Source organism: Eptesicus fuscus, chromosome 15 (genome assembly GCF_027574615.1).
Source record: "Eptesicus fuscus isolate TK198812 chromosome 15, DD_ASM_mEF_20220401, whole genome shotgun sequence".
NCBI lineage: Eukaryota > Metazoa > Chordata > Mammalia > Chiroptera > Vespertilionidae > Eptesicus > Eptesicus fuscus.
This window is the reverse complement of record NC_072487.1, coordinates 62,847,522-62,864,787: the sequence shown is the minus strand read 5'-3', so window position 1 is coordinate 62,864,787 and position 17,266 is coordinate 62,847,522. Positions and strand designations below refer to the sequence as shown.

Below are 17,266 nucleotides of genomic sequence, written 5' to 3'. Positions count from 1 at the left end.
TCTATCACCCAGAACCATGGGAAAGCTGGCTGAGTGGAAGTTCTACAACTAGAAGGAAAGAGAAAAGAACATTGAAACGTGCACAAGCGCTGAAAAGCTGAGGTACAGAGGTGCACAAATCGGGCTGGCGGCAGGCAACTGGGTGCGCTGCTTTTTTCAACCCAGAGGGAGACAAGCTCCCGATTACTCTGAACACCAGTTTCTGGGGAGACGCTGGGGACCCAAACTCCTACAGGGAGAAGCTGTATTATCTGCCTTCAGGTCGGAAAGTGAGGGTGATTTTCTTGTAGAGGTGCACCCAGCAATCATTGTTTACTGCACTGGGGCGCAAGACATGGGGACTTGGAAATGCAGAGATGCAGAGACAGCTGACTGGCAGCCATAGCTGTTTGCCATGCCCTAGCCTAGTGACTCCCTGAGACCCCGCCCCGCACAATCTACAAACCCACCCAACTTCCACGCAGTGGCTTTAGCATATAAATGGCCTGCCCTATCTCAGCTTAACCTAACAAACTGCAGCTCTGGTCAGAGAGCTCTAAAACCTCCAAACTCCAAGCAAAGAAGAGAAAACTGTAGTTCTCACTGTAGCTCCTGCTGGGTGGCCTCAGACAGTAGCTGACCTGCACCCCATTGGAGATCCAGAAGCTAGTGTATCTAGTGGTCAGTGTGAGAAAACACCAGATTTCAACTACTCACATCCATAAGTGACACACTCAAGAGGCAGACTCAGTGAGCACCAAAGCCCCACTGAAACAAGTCCTGCCCCATAAGTGTGTCTCCAGTATAGCAGTTCTTCCATTATAGACACAGCAGGTCCTCACAGCCAATTGGCCTGGAGGTCAATTCCTCCCAGTGACACCAAAAACAATCAAGACTTAACTACAACAAGGCTGTACACACAGACCACAAAGGGGTGCACCAAGTGTGTACACCTCAGGTAACTGGGGAGGCCGACCCATTGGGCCATATAGGACACCTAGCACACAAAGCCACCCTACCAACTCAGGGAAGCAGTGAAAATGCAGAGACAAAGAAACAGATCACAAACGAAAGAAATGGAGGAAAACAAACGACTGGATATAGAGTTCAAAACCACAGTTATAAGGTTTTTCAAGAATTTCCTAGAAAAGGTCAATAAATTTAGCGAGACCCTCAAGGATATGAAAAAGGACCAACTAGAAATTAAACATACACTGACTGAAATAAAAATTATTATACAGAGACCCAATAGCAGACTAGAGGAATACAAGAATCAAGTCAAAGATTTGAAATACAAAGAAGCAAAAAACACTCAACCAGGAAAGCAAAAAGAAAAAAGAATCCAAAAATTTGAAGATAGTGTAAGAAGCCTCTGGGACAACTTCAAGCGAACCAACATCAGAATTATGGGGGTGTCAGAAGAAGAGAGAGAGCAAGATACTGAAAACCATATAATACCTCAATAAAAAATAAATAAAAAATAAATAAATAAATAAATAAATAAAGACTGCTCACTAATTTCCTCTCTGTAAATCCTTTTACAAAGTAGACCAATAAATGGATTTTTAAAATGTAAAAAAAAAAAAAAAGATACTGAAAACCTATTTGAAGAAATAATGACTGAAAACTTCCCCCACCTGGTGAAAGAAATAGACTTACAAGCCCAGGAAGCACACAGAACCCCAAACAGTTAATTACCTACAAAGGAGCACCCATACGATAGTCAGCTGATTTCTCAACAGAAACTATGCAAGCCAATGGGAGTGGCAAGAAATATTCAAAGTGATGAATAGCAAGAACCTACAACCAAGATTACTCTATCCAGCAAAGTTATCATTCAGAATTGAAGGTCAGATAAAGAGCTTCAAAATAAGAAAAAGATAAAGGAGTTCATCAACACCAAACCAGTATTATATTAAATGCTGAAAGGTATTCTTTAAGAAGAGGAAGAAGAAAAAAGTAAAGATAAAAATTATGAATAACAAATACATATCTAGCAACAAGTGAATTTAAAAATCAAGTGAATTAAACATCTGAGGAACAGAATAAACTGGTGAATATAATAGAATCAGGGGCATAGAATGGGAGTGGATTGATAATTCTCAGGGGGAAAGGGGTGTGGGGGTACAGAAAGAGACTGGACAAAAATCGTACACCTATGGATGAGTGGGGGGGAGGTAAGGGTAGAGGGTGGGGTGGGAACTGGGTGGAGGGGAGCTATGGGGGGGAGGAGAAACAATTGTAATAATCTGAACAATAAAGATTTATTAAATTTTTAAAAAAGAAAAGAAAAATAGTCCTGATGGTGTCAAGTACAAAAAGAAAAGAGAGAGAGAAAAAGAAAAATTACTAAACACATGAAGTAAACAAAAGAGCATCATGTCAAGAAAGGGTCATAAGAAACAGATCACAAGAAAGCATAGATACTGAAATTAACCAAAAAAATATGTAGAAGCAGTTATCATAAGTATGTTCATTACATAAAAGAAAAATGGTTATAATGAGTGGGGCACACAATTCATGTAAAAACATAAAAACTCAACATTTCTCAAATTTGGTTAAAAGCATCAATTTACAGGATCAAGAAACAAGTTAAACAAACTGAAAGAAAGATAAATTTGAAAAAAAGAAATGCACCTACACACATCATAACTAAGGATAAAAAGAAAACCAAAGGCAAAGAATAAACCCATGAAGATGCCAGAGAAAAAGGATACAAAATGCCTTAGGAAGACTGTTAAGGAATTAGGCAGGATTAGGGTGAGAAGGCTGAGTTGTGCAGATACAGGATCAGTTTCTATCTTTATTTACATTTTATTTTGTCAATCATATATTTTTGTATTAATTTTAATTTGGTAAAAGGGTGCACTGAGTTCATCTTAATTAAAAATTAATCTTTAATATTTGCTTTAATTATTGAATTTTTGAAATGTCTCAAATTTTGCACTTGAGGCAAATTTTACACATATGCTTCTTTTGCCTTTTTAAAAAATCACACTTAATTTGTATGTAAGTACTAGAACTCTTAGCCTTCTCCCAAAATATCTTAAGCTAACCAAATAAATTAAAACACTGTCGGTGAACTTCTCCAGGTATTTTAAATTTCCAATGGAGTTTAAGAAGGCGTGAGAGCATTTGTGGTTAATCCAATGAATGAATTTGTGGTTAATCCAATGAATCTGCTACCAGCAGTTTAAGAAGGTGTGAGAGCATTTGTGGTTAATCCAATGAATTTGTGGTTAATCCAATGAATCTGCTATCAGCATTTAGTGGCCAGTGGCCAGTGCTGCTGAATGGCTTGAAATGCACAAGACATCCTGCCCAACGAAGAACTGCCCTACTCAAAATGTTAAAAGTACCCCCACTGGAAAACATTGATAGCCAAACATGCAAATATTTCCCCATTTTCTTATGACCACTTTCAATGTTTCTTTGAAATACATGGTAGATTAAATTAATAATCCTCATAAAATATCTCAAAAGTACATGAAAACAAAACAAAACATGATGACTAAGATTGCTCTGGAATGTATTTTTATTTATATCTACTAGATGCCCAGTGCACGAAATTCATGCCAGGCCTGCACCCTCTCCAATCCAGGACCCCTCAGGGGATGTTTGACTACCGGCAGTCAGACATCCCTCTTGCAATCTGGGACCACTGGCTCCTAACTGCTCACCTTCCTGCCTGCCTGATAGCCCCTAACCACTCTGCCTGCCTGCCTGATCTCTCCCTAACTGCTCCCCTGCCTGCCTGATTGCCCCTAACTGACTGCCTCAGCCCCCACTACCGTGGCTTTATCTGGAAAGATGTCTGGAAGATGTCTGATCTAATTAGCATATTACCCTTTTATTAGTATAGATTGGAACTGGACTGTTCCAAGCTCACAATTAGTAGATATTTGGATCTCCATTATAAGGAAATTGTTATGATGACCCAGGAAATGCTTATAATTTCAGATCACTGAAATGAAAATAGAACTTTGAAGCATTTCTCAAAAGCAATGAAGTACACTATAATTTGTGTTAAAACTAATTATTCTAAGCCAGGGTGAGGACTGTCTGGGCCACAGGCCATAAAAGGCCCACAAAATCATTTGGTCTGGCCCTGCCAAGGCATTAAGGGTGAGTTAATTAAATGTTTGACCAAATATAGCAGGCTAATTTTTAAGTTGATAATTTTGTATGACCCACAAATGATGTTATAAATATCCAAATGGCTCTTGGCAGAAAAAAGGTTTCCCACCCCTGCTCTAAACTAACGTCAACAGGAATGGCAGGGTACGGACCCCGGAATATACCTACACTAACAAAAAATAAAATATCTAAAAATCCTGTAAAAACTAGTTTATTTCCTGATTTTTTTCTAAGGACTTGGGAATGATGAGATGAATTGTGGCCTCTTGGAGACTGGGAATCTAGAACACTTGGAGATAAAATACCAGATGAAAAAAATATACGTATTTTTTAATTCACAGAAATATTTACTTGTTCCATCCAACATACATATTTCTTTTTACTTTTGAGTGATCAATCCCTCACTAATAAAAACCAACCCTTTTTATCACTTCTTTCTGCCAAGCAAGAATCTGAGATCCAGAAAGTTGTCAGAATGGCATATTGTCTTTTTTCTCATTTTTCTGAAGTCTAGTTGTATTTATTGTACCCACCTTTGTGGTGATGGGGCATAGGAGCAAGAGTGAAAAAGGGGTGACAATAATATGCTTCTTTGGTTGCTACCATATTGAAGAGGTTTGACTTCTCTCCACCTGGATGATGGTTAAAACTAATTCATTCTTATGTTATCACTTCCAGGCCAGAGGATATTGAGAGATTTCCATACTAGACTGCCTTCCCAAAAATCCTCTGTGATACAGCTAAAGTATATTTTCTTCTGTGACTGTTTCCCCTCATAGCCCCTGGTTCTGGGTGGTGCATCCCCTACAGATCTCTTACTCTTTCTTAGAATCTCCCAGACTTTCTAATGGATTTTCTTGGGAATAACTGAAAATGGTTGCAATATCAGTTCTCTCTCACACATAATCCACCTGTGGTTCATAGGAAACATTTGTGCTTTTATTGCCCCACTATGAAAATAAGTGAAGGTGTTTCTCAAACATAATTCATTCTCTTTCTTGCTCACTCTCACTCTAGCTCTCCTCCCATTTCATCTTTCCTATTGCTTTTCACATTCATTAAAAACAGGGGATATATATATATATATATATATATATATATCAAACTCTCTAAATGGTACTGTTGAAGCTTCTCCAAGTTTAAGGTGAGAAGGAAGGCACATCCCCCCAAGGGAGATTTTGGGGCTCACTGCTCAGCTTTATCCAAAAGAAATATCTTTACAAGAACCTCTCATCTCCTCCATATCTTAGCACTTTAGATCCAGGTTCTGAGGCTCAAGAGTTATGAAATTGATTATTGGGTATTTCCTATAAACTCCTTTATTATGTGCCTTACAACTCCCTTTGGTATCTGGTGTCTCTGAAATTATGGTGCCTCCATTGGAACTTCCAGTTCAACATCCCAAGACATGCTGCTCCCTTTGCCTTGATCATCAGGATGAGAGAAGACTTTGTGTGTCTGAGTAATTCTGATTTGTTAAATCTCCGGTAAAGCAGCACCTTCTCTGGGGAGTTTTTCATATATCCTCTGCCACTGGGCTGAGCTAATTATTCCTCCTCAGGACACAGCGTTCTATAGGATTATCATTCTTGGCTGAATCGCTGTGGAGTCAGACAGCCAAGATTCAAGTCTTCCTTTCACTAACTGCAATTCTAAATTGTTCTTCACCTCTTTGAGCCTGAGTTTTCCCTACATATCTCTTAGGGTTGTTCTCAGAATTAAAGTAGATGGCTTTAATGCATATTAAGCTCTCTGACTGATACCTGAGACAATGGATGTGCCATTTATTTTGTTGCTGAATATCTGCATGTGTTGGGGAGAAAGGATGTGTGAGATATAGTCCTAAAGGACAAGAAAGCAGTGTGTTAATTATTATGTAAGGAGTGTAAAATTTAATATGTTCTCCCTTAAAGTTATAGAAGGGCTCCGAGTCCCTGGATGTGTGGGTACCTGGGGGAGCAGAAGCCATATCATCACCAAAATGAAAAATTCTTTCAAAATGAAGATGTGAAAGGCCAAACACATTTTACAACTTAAAAATTGGGGGAAGGACCAGCCCTGGCAGCTTCTATTTAATGATACCAGCCAAAGAGACATAGTATCCTCCAAGTATTTTATAATCCCCATTATTTAAAAAGAAAAAGAGCAAATTAAGTCCTATAAAGCACATCCTGTGTTACTATTCCCATAACAAGTCCAAGAATAATGTCAGCCAAGGTTTGTGATTGATAGCTATAGAAGGAAGACAAGTGAGCTCTGTTTTTAATAAATTGTATTTACATGCTATTAAGGAAATATGATCACATGGGTGTTTTTAAAAGAAAGGTAGTATCAGCTGGAATAATATGTTTTCTTATGCAAGAATTTCCTCAGTGTCCCTTTCATGTCTTTATTTCTCAGGCTATAAATAAAGGGGTTCAGCATGGGAGTCACCACTGTGTACATCAATGAAGCGATTATGTTATTGTCATTGCTGTTGTTGGATGAAGGAATAAAATATAGACCAATAATTGCCCCATAATAGAGAGTCACTACTGAGAGATGAGAGCCACATGTGGATAGGGCTTTACGGATGCCCTTGGTAGAGGGAACCCGGAGGATGGTGGCCCCAATATGGCCATAAGAAACCAAGATGCATAAGAATGGAAGCATAATGGCTGTTAATCCTGCAGTAAAGATTACCAATTGGTTGAGGGAAGTGTCTGAGCAGGACAATTTGAGCAGGGCAGCAAGGTCACAGAAGAAGTGTGGGACAGCATGGTCAGCACAGAAGGACAGACGGGCTAGGAGGAGGGTATGCAAAAGAGCACAAGCAGAAGCAATGAACCAGGACCCAGCCACCAGCATGATACAAATGTTCTGACTCATGATGGTGGTGTACTGAAGAGGGTGACAGATGGCCACATACCTGTCATAAGCCATTGATGTGATCAAGAAACTGTCCAGATCAGCAAAGAGTATGAAAAAATATGTCTGTGAAACACAGCCTTCATAGGGGATAGATAGGTGCTGGGTTTGCATGTTCGCGAGCATCTTAGGGACAGTGACAGATGAAAAGCAGACATCAGTGAAGGCCAAGTGGCTGAGGAAAAAGTACATGGGCGTGTGCAGGCGAGAGTCCAGCCTGATGAACAGGATGATGATCAGGTTTCCCAGCACCGTGGTCAGGTACATTCCCAGGAACAGGATGAAGAATAGGCCCTTCTGCCCTGGTGGAATGGGGAACCCCAGGAGGAGGAACTGGGACACGCTGCTCTGGTTCTCCCTCCTCATACTGGCACCCTAGCTGGAGCAGACTGGTGGGAAAAGCTGAAGGAAAAGGTGGAATTTCTTGGAATTAAAAAAATGATAGCTGTGACATAGCATAATAGAGTCATTCTTTTGATTTAGAGAATGTCTTCATATTTTCTTACATTTTATGTATATTTTGCTGAATAAATGTAAAAGAAGCATAGCTTAGGATATACAGCCACTTCCTTTCTCAACGTAGTCCCAGTCTCTGTAAATATTAATACTAACAGTTAATGTTTATTAAATGTTGTTTTGTGCCCTGGTCTAATAATTTATATGCAGTAACCTAAAATATATGAATTAGATTGGTACTGTTATTATTTCCACTCTTCAGATGAGAGAGCTGAGGCAGACACTCTCACATCGGTAAGAAAAGGAGAAGCTGGGATTTGGACCCAAGCGTTTTGACTCCAGAGTTTGTCCTCTTGAAACAAAGCAAATTATTTGACATCAGAAATCTCATCAACCTTCATAATTTTGTGTGTAATGATCTGTTTAACTCTGTATCCCCTGCTTGTCTACATATCCCATAATTATTTCTAATTGGTTCATTGGTTGTAGAACCAGAATCTGTCACAGATAATCCATGCATACACAATATAAATTTGTTGATCAAATAAAAGATCTCTCATCCAATTAAATTCATCATGTCAGCCCATTTAAGAAACTTACATCAGGCCTTATTCAAGACCCCGGTTTAGTCCTAATAATCCTAATAACATGGCATTACAAAGAAGTGCATCTAAAAACCAAAAATAATTTTAAAGAGGAATTCTAATCCTTCCAGTGTTTTTAAATTAGCCTACAAGAGATTTATTTCCTAACCCAGATCATTAATTATTGGAATATCACTATATATAAATTTTAAAGGTAGGAATTAACTATAACATATCAAATCTTACTATACAGCTACATTGATTACAACAAATAATGTATTTTTACGAAGGTAAACCAATAAGCCAGTGGAGGAAAATGGAGTGCCTAGACACAGACACATTTATAAAGAGGACTTGGTAACTGACAGAGTGGCACTATAAATCAGTGAAAAAAATATAGACTCTTTAAGTAATGGTGCTAAGGCAGTTGTCTTTCCATAAGGGGAAAATAACATTATATCACTACCTCACACCATACATAAAAATAATCCCAATAAAAAACTTAAGTGTGAGAAGCAAATTTTCAGAAACATTAGAAAAATTTTGTAAATTATAATATGATCTTAGGGTAGTAACAATTTCTTAATCAAGACTCCCCAAAGCATACTACATAAATATAAATTTTATTGCATTAAAATAAAGTTTCTTTAGTACAACCACTACCACCATAACAAAGCCACAAAGAGACAAGCCATGGGTGGAGAATACGCACTGCCCAAATCAGTAAGAGATTAGCACTCAGGATACATGCATAATTCCTCTGAGTTAATAAGGACAAGACAAAAAGCTCAATCAATATGAGCTAGAAATTCACAGAAAAAAATGAAGTCAAATAGTCAATAAGTATATTTAAAAAGGACTTACTTTCCAAGTGATGACAGATGCAAATTAAAATAATGAAATGTCGCTGATAAAATTTTGTTAAATATATATGAGAACATCATGCAATGACGGGAATGTGAAGAAAAGAAACTTTCAGGCAGTGCTACTGATTATTGAAAGTAGTTCCTCTATTTTGAATATATCTTATAAAGTTGAAGATTTATATTCTCTTTGATGTAGTTGTCTTTCTCCATCTATCCTGCAGAAAAATGCTCTCACTTCTTCATAAGGATAAAGACCTCATAATTATTTGCAACTTTTTAATAGCAAAGAACTAAAACAACTAATTTCCTAATAGTAAAAAATGGATAAACTCAGGTTAGTTTATTCATGCAATCAATCCTATCCATCAGTAAAACTAAATGAACTCTATACCACATGGATAGATCTCTAAAAATTAATTTTGGCTTAAAGTAGATGCAAAATTATGCCTACAGATGATATATCAAAACACTCAACAATACTGTATTATTTATGGTATGTATATGTACTAAAAGTATAAAAATGCATAAAAATATTAAAAGATATAAATTTAAAACTTCATGATAGTATTTAACCCTATAGAGAAGGAAGCAGGAGATAGGAATGGGTAGATGGAGCTTTGGCTGTGTCTGTACCATTCTGTTTTGTTTATTTTAACTGTTAGAAACAAATGTGGCATATTCTGAGTGTGGGTACCTGGGTCATATGTTTTATTTATTTTTAAATATTAAATAATCAGAATATTGCTCTAAATGAAAAAGAAACACTTCTAAGGTCACATTCTCCAGAAAATGTTACTGGTTGAGAGGGTAAGATAGAGAGGATGGAGGGTGAGATATGTTCAAATGTAGGAAAAATCTGTCTGGGTAATAAAGTGCCATCAGTTTGATTAATGCACTGTACAGCTGGGTAATATTTACATCTTTAAAAGAATGACTTCATAATAATCAATGTTAGGAAGGCAGTGTCTCCCTCTATTTTTCCTCCTCAATTTCCATGATTCCTTTAATCCTATGCTTTCCCACCAGCAGTTTAAATAAGTTTTACTATTAAAGTTTAATGCAAGTACTTTGACCAATACCTATAGCCAATGGGCAATTGTCAATCCCAAAGGCCTGTGGCAAAAGCCAAATATTCTACTCCCAGGCCAGCTAGTCAATACTAAGAAAATTATTGTCATAAAGATGCTATAAGGAAGCAGAGAATCCATACCCTGGTAATTCTCTCCCATTTAAAGAAGGGGCAAAGATTGCTTGTTTCATTCCCACCTAAACATACACTATCCAACACGAGGGAAGGAAGCAGAAGCAAGAAGATAGTGTCCAGAGGTCTCATCATCACTTTGTCGACTGGATTCCGAAGGCCACCATATGCCACCAGACCTGGTTTCCCACCCCAACTGAGTGAAAGGAAGAGTATAGTTATGAACCAACTTAATCCAATAAGGAAAATTTCATTTCAAATGACAACTTTCAATGACTACATCAAAGCAGCTGACTGGCTCCCTATATATCTGGGACCAGATATCAAATCAGTATATTAATGAATGCTTAATCATCAGGTCCCCTAGAAATAGGTGAAGATGGTTTGCTACTTAGCCCCAGAGGCAGAGAAGGCTTTCTGCCCAGATTCCAACCCTCGGACCCAAACCTGATCCCACAATCTTCATGGGTTGTGGGAAATGAGTAATGGAACACACTCTTAAATTTCTTGAGATTCTTCAGATTATCTGGGTCAGTTTTTCTCAGGGGACATGCAGAACAATAGCTGTGTGGTGTGGCTTCCAGAGCATCGAGCCTTCATATCCCTTCCCAAAACACCACCCTCAATAGCCTGCAGATACCTTAAATTCAGCAAGAGGAAAAAGGCTTTAAGGTCCCAACTACAGACTAAGTTTAACAGTAAGTATTCCTGAGAGACAGTCCTCTGTACAACACTCTCACTAAGATAGAATGGCTGGGAACCATATATTTGGGGCAGGGGGGAGCAGGTTTAGAGGGCTGAACAAGGGGTGAGGAGGGGTAGAGGTGAGGGGTGGGGATTACAGGTAGAGTGAAAGCAGAGGCTGTAGACACTGAAAGCAAATTTACTATCATTCCAATTTGACTTAGATGGCTGCCAATGAGATGACTGTGATGGGGCTAGAAATAAATAGTCACAATTGTCAATAAAATAGGATTTAGCACCTAATTTGGACAAGGTGTTTTTCAAATATTGATTGTCAATAAAATAGGATTTAGCACCTAATTTGGACAAGGTGTTTTTCAAATATTGCTCACTTCTTCCCACATAGGCATCTAATTCTCAGGTTATGAGGAGAAAATTGGGACTCAGTGATGAAACTAACCCAGTGTTATAGCACTAGTATATGGTGAACCTGGGATTTGATACTAGGTCTATCTGGCTTCAAAGACTAAATTCTTCCCACTGTATTACATGATTTTATTAACTATATTCTCAAGGAAGACAGTGCTTGCTGCCTGAAAGCACTTTAGGACTTTAGGAAATAAACCAGAAAGTTTGAGAATGAATGAAAACCTATGGTTTCAAGATATGTGCCTAGATGGTAATATCAATAATAATGACAATAACAATTATAATAAAGACCATTTATTAATCACATATTTATTGTGGAATATAGGCCAACTTCTGTGACATATATTTTATATAATATCAGTCTAATAGGACCACAAAAAAAAGGCATTATTCTTATTTAACCATTTGGAAACTAGGACTTAGAGAGTATAAATAATTTGCCTAAAATATTCAGCATGGAAATAGGAACAGGTCATTCAATCTCAGATTTATCAGATATCAAACCCATGTTTCTAACCACCATATTATATTTTCTCTAGCAGAGCATAATTTGACCCAAAAAAAGACATCTGCTCCTCATTAAAGAGCAGAAGATGGGATTTGTAATTTCCCAAAAGCTTTTGGATAGATGTATTGCCTCCGTCCCTAATCAGATGACCAAAAGTGAATAGAGAAACTAGAATACCAACTATTGAATTTAAAAAGACAACTGCCATCTGAGGTGGGGGTAAAGAGGAGAGATCAACCAAAGGACTTGTATGCATGCATATAAGCCTAACCAATGGACACAGACAACAGGGGGGTGAGGGCATGAGTGGGGGGGTGTGTAATGGGGGAATAAGGACACATATGTAACACCTTAATCAATAAAGAAATTCTTTTGAAAAAGACAACTGCCTGCTCGGCTAGCATGGCTCACTGGTTGAGTGTTGACCTATGAACCAGGAGATCACAATTCGATTCTTGGTCAGAGCACATGCCTCAGTTGCAGGCTTGATCCCCAGTGTGGGTTGTGCAGGAGGCAGCTGATCAGTGATTCTCTCTCATCATTGATGTTTCTATCTCTCTTTCCCTCTCTGAAATTAATAAAAATATATTTTCCTTCCATTCTGAAATTAATAAAAATATATTTTAAAAATGAATAAATAAAAAGACAGCTGCTTATGAAGTGAATTTCTTGGGGCTCCAGGTCAGACCCTGGTCAATGTTTTCGATGGACTACCTAATTTCAGCCAACAACGGAAAGTTTAAGGCAACCATGGTACATATCCATTGGAAATAATATTATTTAGCCAATGAAATGAGTTAATGAAAAACATATGTTATAATATTTGAAAGAACATAATAAAAAATTCTATACATGCATATTTACAATTATTTGCAAAAACCACAGACAACTGTTTTAAACCTGGAAGCTTGTGCCCATAGTTTGGATGCAAGCCAAATCTTCAGCAAAAATGTAAAAGAGATCATACTTTCCTAGAGATGAAAGTACAAACCTCAAGGAATTATAATTATTACATCCATCTAAGTTATTCAAGATGACACAACAAAATTATATAAAGTGTTTGACATAAATCATTCACATACACACACACACACACACACACACACACACACACACACACACATACTGCTGACTGCAGCCTATAAGAACTGCCCTTACCTAGCTCAGGAGTAATAAATTCAAATACTGTCAGCTCTAAGATATGCACTAATATTTCATTTTCTCTCCAAAAGGTTTAGAGCTGGGAAAGAAAGAAAAGTCACAAGCTCAACCCTGAAGTGGGAAGAAGGTACACTCTCTCTTTTAAACCAGATCTAGGCAAAGACAAGGGTATCCGTTTTTACCAGCCAGGCTGGGAACCCAGGAGACCAAGGTCACAAATTTCCAGTGAGGGACAAGGAACAATTTGGGAGTAATTACTGCATTTCCTTAACCACTCCCAGTGGAGATGTGCCTTAGCCATATACTAAAGACAGTCAACTCCTTTGGGAATATAAATGAGAACTTTTATATTTGCAGATTCATTTTTTTTAAATATATTTTATTGATTTTTTACAGAGAGGAAGAGAGAGGGATAGAGAGTTAGAAACATCGATGAGAGAGAAACATCGATCAGCTGCCTCCTACACACCCCCTACTGGGGATGTGCCCGCAACCAAGGTACATGCCCTTGACCGGAATCGAACCTGGGACCCTTGAGTCCGCAGGCTGACGCTCTATCCACTGAGCCAAACCGGTTTTGGCTGCAGATTCATTTTTTATAAAGAATACTCACACCCATGATCTCATTTAATCCACACAATAATTCTTGAGTTAGATAGATTTTCACCATTTTATTGCATTTGAGAGTTAGTCAAAAGAAATTTACCTAAGGAGGATTCAAACCCAAACACATTAGCTACAAATGCAAAGTCTAGTTCCATTGTACCATGAAGCCTCCCTTGTAACAGTGGGCTCTGTAGCATATGGACTTCTTCCTTCTCATATTCAATCTGGAACTGGGAGAAGAGCTGCTGTTAATCCCTGGGGAATAAAACACTTATCAAGGAATACTTGGGTTTCTGTTTCTCGGAAATAGAGATTTTTTTTCTTCCTGCAGTAATACCTGAATGCATGCAGGAATATTTTTTTCACAGTTATGACACACTAGGCTCGGTGCATGAAATTCATGCACGGGGGGAGAGGGGGTCTCCTCAGCCAGCCTGCACCCTCCCCAATCCGGGACCGCTCGGGGGATGTCTAACTGCCGGTTTAGGCCAGATCCCCAGGAACTGCCCTCAACTATCCCCCTGCTGGCCAGGTCACCTCCAACTAGGGCCTCCCTCCCCCCGCCCCCCCGCCTGCCAGCCTGATCGCCCCATGCAGCCGCTGTTCGGTCATTACTGTGACAGAATCCTGGACAATTTGACAGAATCCTGGACAATTTGTATATTCCTCTATTATTAGTATAGATAATAACAGTTGGCACATCCTCAGGGTTCAAAATCTATTCTTTAACCATACGAATGAGTGTGAGAAGCCTCTGAAACCTATTTTATTAAGACCTGCAAATACAGAGAAGAGTTACAGAATCAAGGGGAGGAGATAGCATTTTATTAATTGCTTTTCAATAGTTTATTCATTCATTTACTCATTCATTAAAACAGCATGTACCTATTATGTAGCAAGAATTTTGTGAATACTGTGAGTCTATATTTGAAAACACAGGGTTGTTTTTTCTTTAAAAGAGCCCAATCTAATGAGCAGGACAGACAAAGCAGTGTGTGCTATGGGAGCAAAGAGGTGGGCTATATCAACCCCAAATTTAATGGGTTAAGCAGGTAGGCTTGTAAGATATTACACATAAGCAGACACTCAAGACAACCAAAACAAGCAAAAGGTGACTGGACTGTGTAGAAGAAGGACATTGGGAAGGGAGAAAAATTATCACCCACGTAATGAAGCTAACTCCACAGGGAACACTAGAATCCAACCTCAAATCTGTCCACCCAGCAGTGAGTGCACTGAGGTGTTTATGTGCCATCTCCTGTCTATATTTAACAGAGGACAACTGGGGGTGGTAGTAGAGGGTGAACAGTATTTCTAGCACTTCTGGCCGGCTGAATGTATAAGCAAATTGAGCTTCAGTGGCCAGAGAAAGTCCTCCTCAAAGAAGTAAAAACAGTTGTCATTGGGGTTCTAGCCAAAATGCACTGAAATGGTAAGTTAAACAAGTATGAGCTTGGAATTTGCCTCCTGCACTGTTCAGACCCTCTCTCATGTCCTGTGACAGATTCTCCAAGATGGTGGCCATAGGTGCGAACTGAGGGATAGACATTGATGTAACATAGGTAGATGACATGAGGGTCCAGGTTACCTGGTTCTGAAATGTACTTTGGTTCTATCTACTAAGGCTTAATATCAAATTTGCTGTTGGGGCTACTGACCTTATGACTTTTTGTGCTGGGCAGCACTTACGTAGCTCCAGTCACTTAATGGCCCACAGTTAGGCATTTGGAATCTCTACCGCCCAGTAGCTTGGCAGCAGCTCCTACCTCCAGAAGCGCAGCATTGAAGCTCTTCTAATTGAGTCTATTGGAGGCTCCATGGGGTGCCATTATCTACCATGGATACTGCCAGCACCATGGGTTCCGTCAACTTAGATGACCCTTGGACCACAGTTTGAACCAGCCACAGAGCCCTCTATTGCTCTATATCCTACTTAAAGCTGGCAGTCTATCAAGTCATTTGACAAATTGGCGAGATCAGTGTTCCAGGTGTGGTGGTGGTATGTCTCCAAAATCTGAAGAGGCCTACAAAGTGCTGTGAAAGGTGCAATAACTTGTCCTTTGCTTTCCAGGTAGAATCCCCTTTCGTCTATCCCATTGTAAGCTCTTCTGTCTATCCCGCACGGCCTGCCACAGGTCTTTCCTCTGACATTAAGTATGTCAGATCTTACTCCAAAGTGTCTCCACCCTGACTCATTACTCAATCTGTCCAAACCCCCACAGACACCTTTGTCTGTGAATTGCCATCTGCTCCTGTCTATACTGCTTGCTTACATCACTTCCTGTGTCTAGTACCTGAGTTCCCTAAATTCTGTATACAAGCCTTTTTGTCTGTTTGACCTACTTACTAGCCCCACCATGTCCTCTCTGGGGCATGTCTGGTGTGTCTTTGCCAGCGAATCCAGTGCCTATAGCCAATCTAGCTTACGGCCCACTTTGAGTTTGCTAAGCTGCTACTGGCTAATATTTGGAGAATTTTTTTCTCTGGCTTTTGCCTAGAATGCTATTGGACTTCAACAACTCTGAGTTGACAGTCTTTCCCAAGTCCTCTGCTCCGAGGTCTAAAACTTGTAGCAGTAATATAGTCATCACAGCTAGAAAGAAGCTCTGCAGGGAGAAGCTTTGCTATATTGACTACCTTTCAAACCCAGACATCAAAAAGGCAAAATAAATACCCAAAGAGGATTATCTCAAACTATAAATACTTATTTGTTGTCCTATATATCTCACCCCTAAGAATCACTAATGATACAACTAATTATCATTTTCTCAAATGGTCAATTTCAAGAACCTGAAGCTTTCCAATTTTAAGAGACAAATTTTTATGGGTTGCATGTGTCAACTTTTTTTTTTTCTATTCGCAAGTTTGCTTTCTTTGTGGGTTATTTTTTGCCTGTTTTTCAGCCTCTTTTCCTTCCTTCATTCATTCCTTTTTCTTGCCTGACAACTATTTTCATTTGATGTAACCAAATCTAAATTTGTCAAGAAAGCAATAAAACTTCCCAAAAAAGGTAATTATCCCTGTCTCTACCCACTTTGCATTTAATAATTATCACTAGATTGAAAAAATACAAGGTTACCTGGTGGGTAGGTACCCAATGAGATCCCTTTGAGTGGGATATGGTTCTACCTAAATCCTTAGAGGCCATTTAGTCTTTTGGCTTTCTGTTTGAACCAGGTTGGAGCCAGTCATTTTTTTTTTAAATATATTTTATTGATTTTTCACAGAGAGGAAGAGAGAGGGATAGAGAGTCAGAAACATCGATGAGAGAGAAACATCGATCAGCTGCCTCCTGCACATCCCCCACTGGGGATGTGCCCGCAACCAAGGTACATGCCCTTGACCGGAATCGAACCTGGGACCTTTCAGTCCGCAGGCCGACGCTCTATCCACTGAGCCAAACCGGTTTCGGCCCAGTCATTTTTTTTAAAACCTCTCTGGAGTTTGACCTATGGGAAAGCAGAGCCTGGGACAGAAGGAAGACTAACAGTGCCTTGAGAGCTTTCTCTGTTAAGCTCATTCTCTAAAGTTCCAGGCACAAACATCTCTCCCACAGGACACATTTCTAAAAGAATCAAGGGGAAATTGGGCAATTAATCCAAGTTGATAGGTGTCTCCAACAGGAAATTACAAGTTCTTCTCCCTACCCCCTAGGGTTCTCTTCTTTGCTAATTATACTCTTCAATTCATAGCTCTGGGACTAATCAACAGAAGTGAAAATTTGAGCTTGTAGATTCTCTTTTTGATG

At 39.0% G+C, this 17,266-nt stretch overlaps 1 protein-coding gene across 1 annotated transcript; it reads right to left on the bottom strand.

Moving 5' to 3' along the window:
* Positions 1-6,447: 6,447 nt before the first annotated feature.
* Positions 6,448-7,389, bottom strand: LOC103303933 (olfactory receptor 1J1-like). Its single transcript, XM_008160912.2, has one exon. The coding sequence runs from the start codon at positions 7,387-7,389 to the stop codon at positions 6,448-6,450; it is 942 nt and encodes a 313-aa protein (XP_008159134.2).
* Positions 7,390-17,266: the final 9,877 nt, after the last annotated feature.

Bases quoted from the DNA above. Each gene is read 5' to 3' on its own strand.
- LOC103303933 (XM_008160912.2), bottom strand. From the start codon at position 7,389: ATGAGGAGGGAGAACCAGAGCAGCGTGTCCCAGTTCCTCCTCCTGGGG.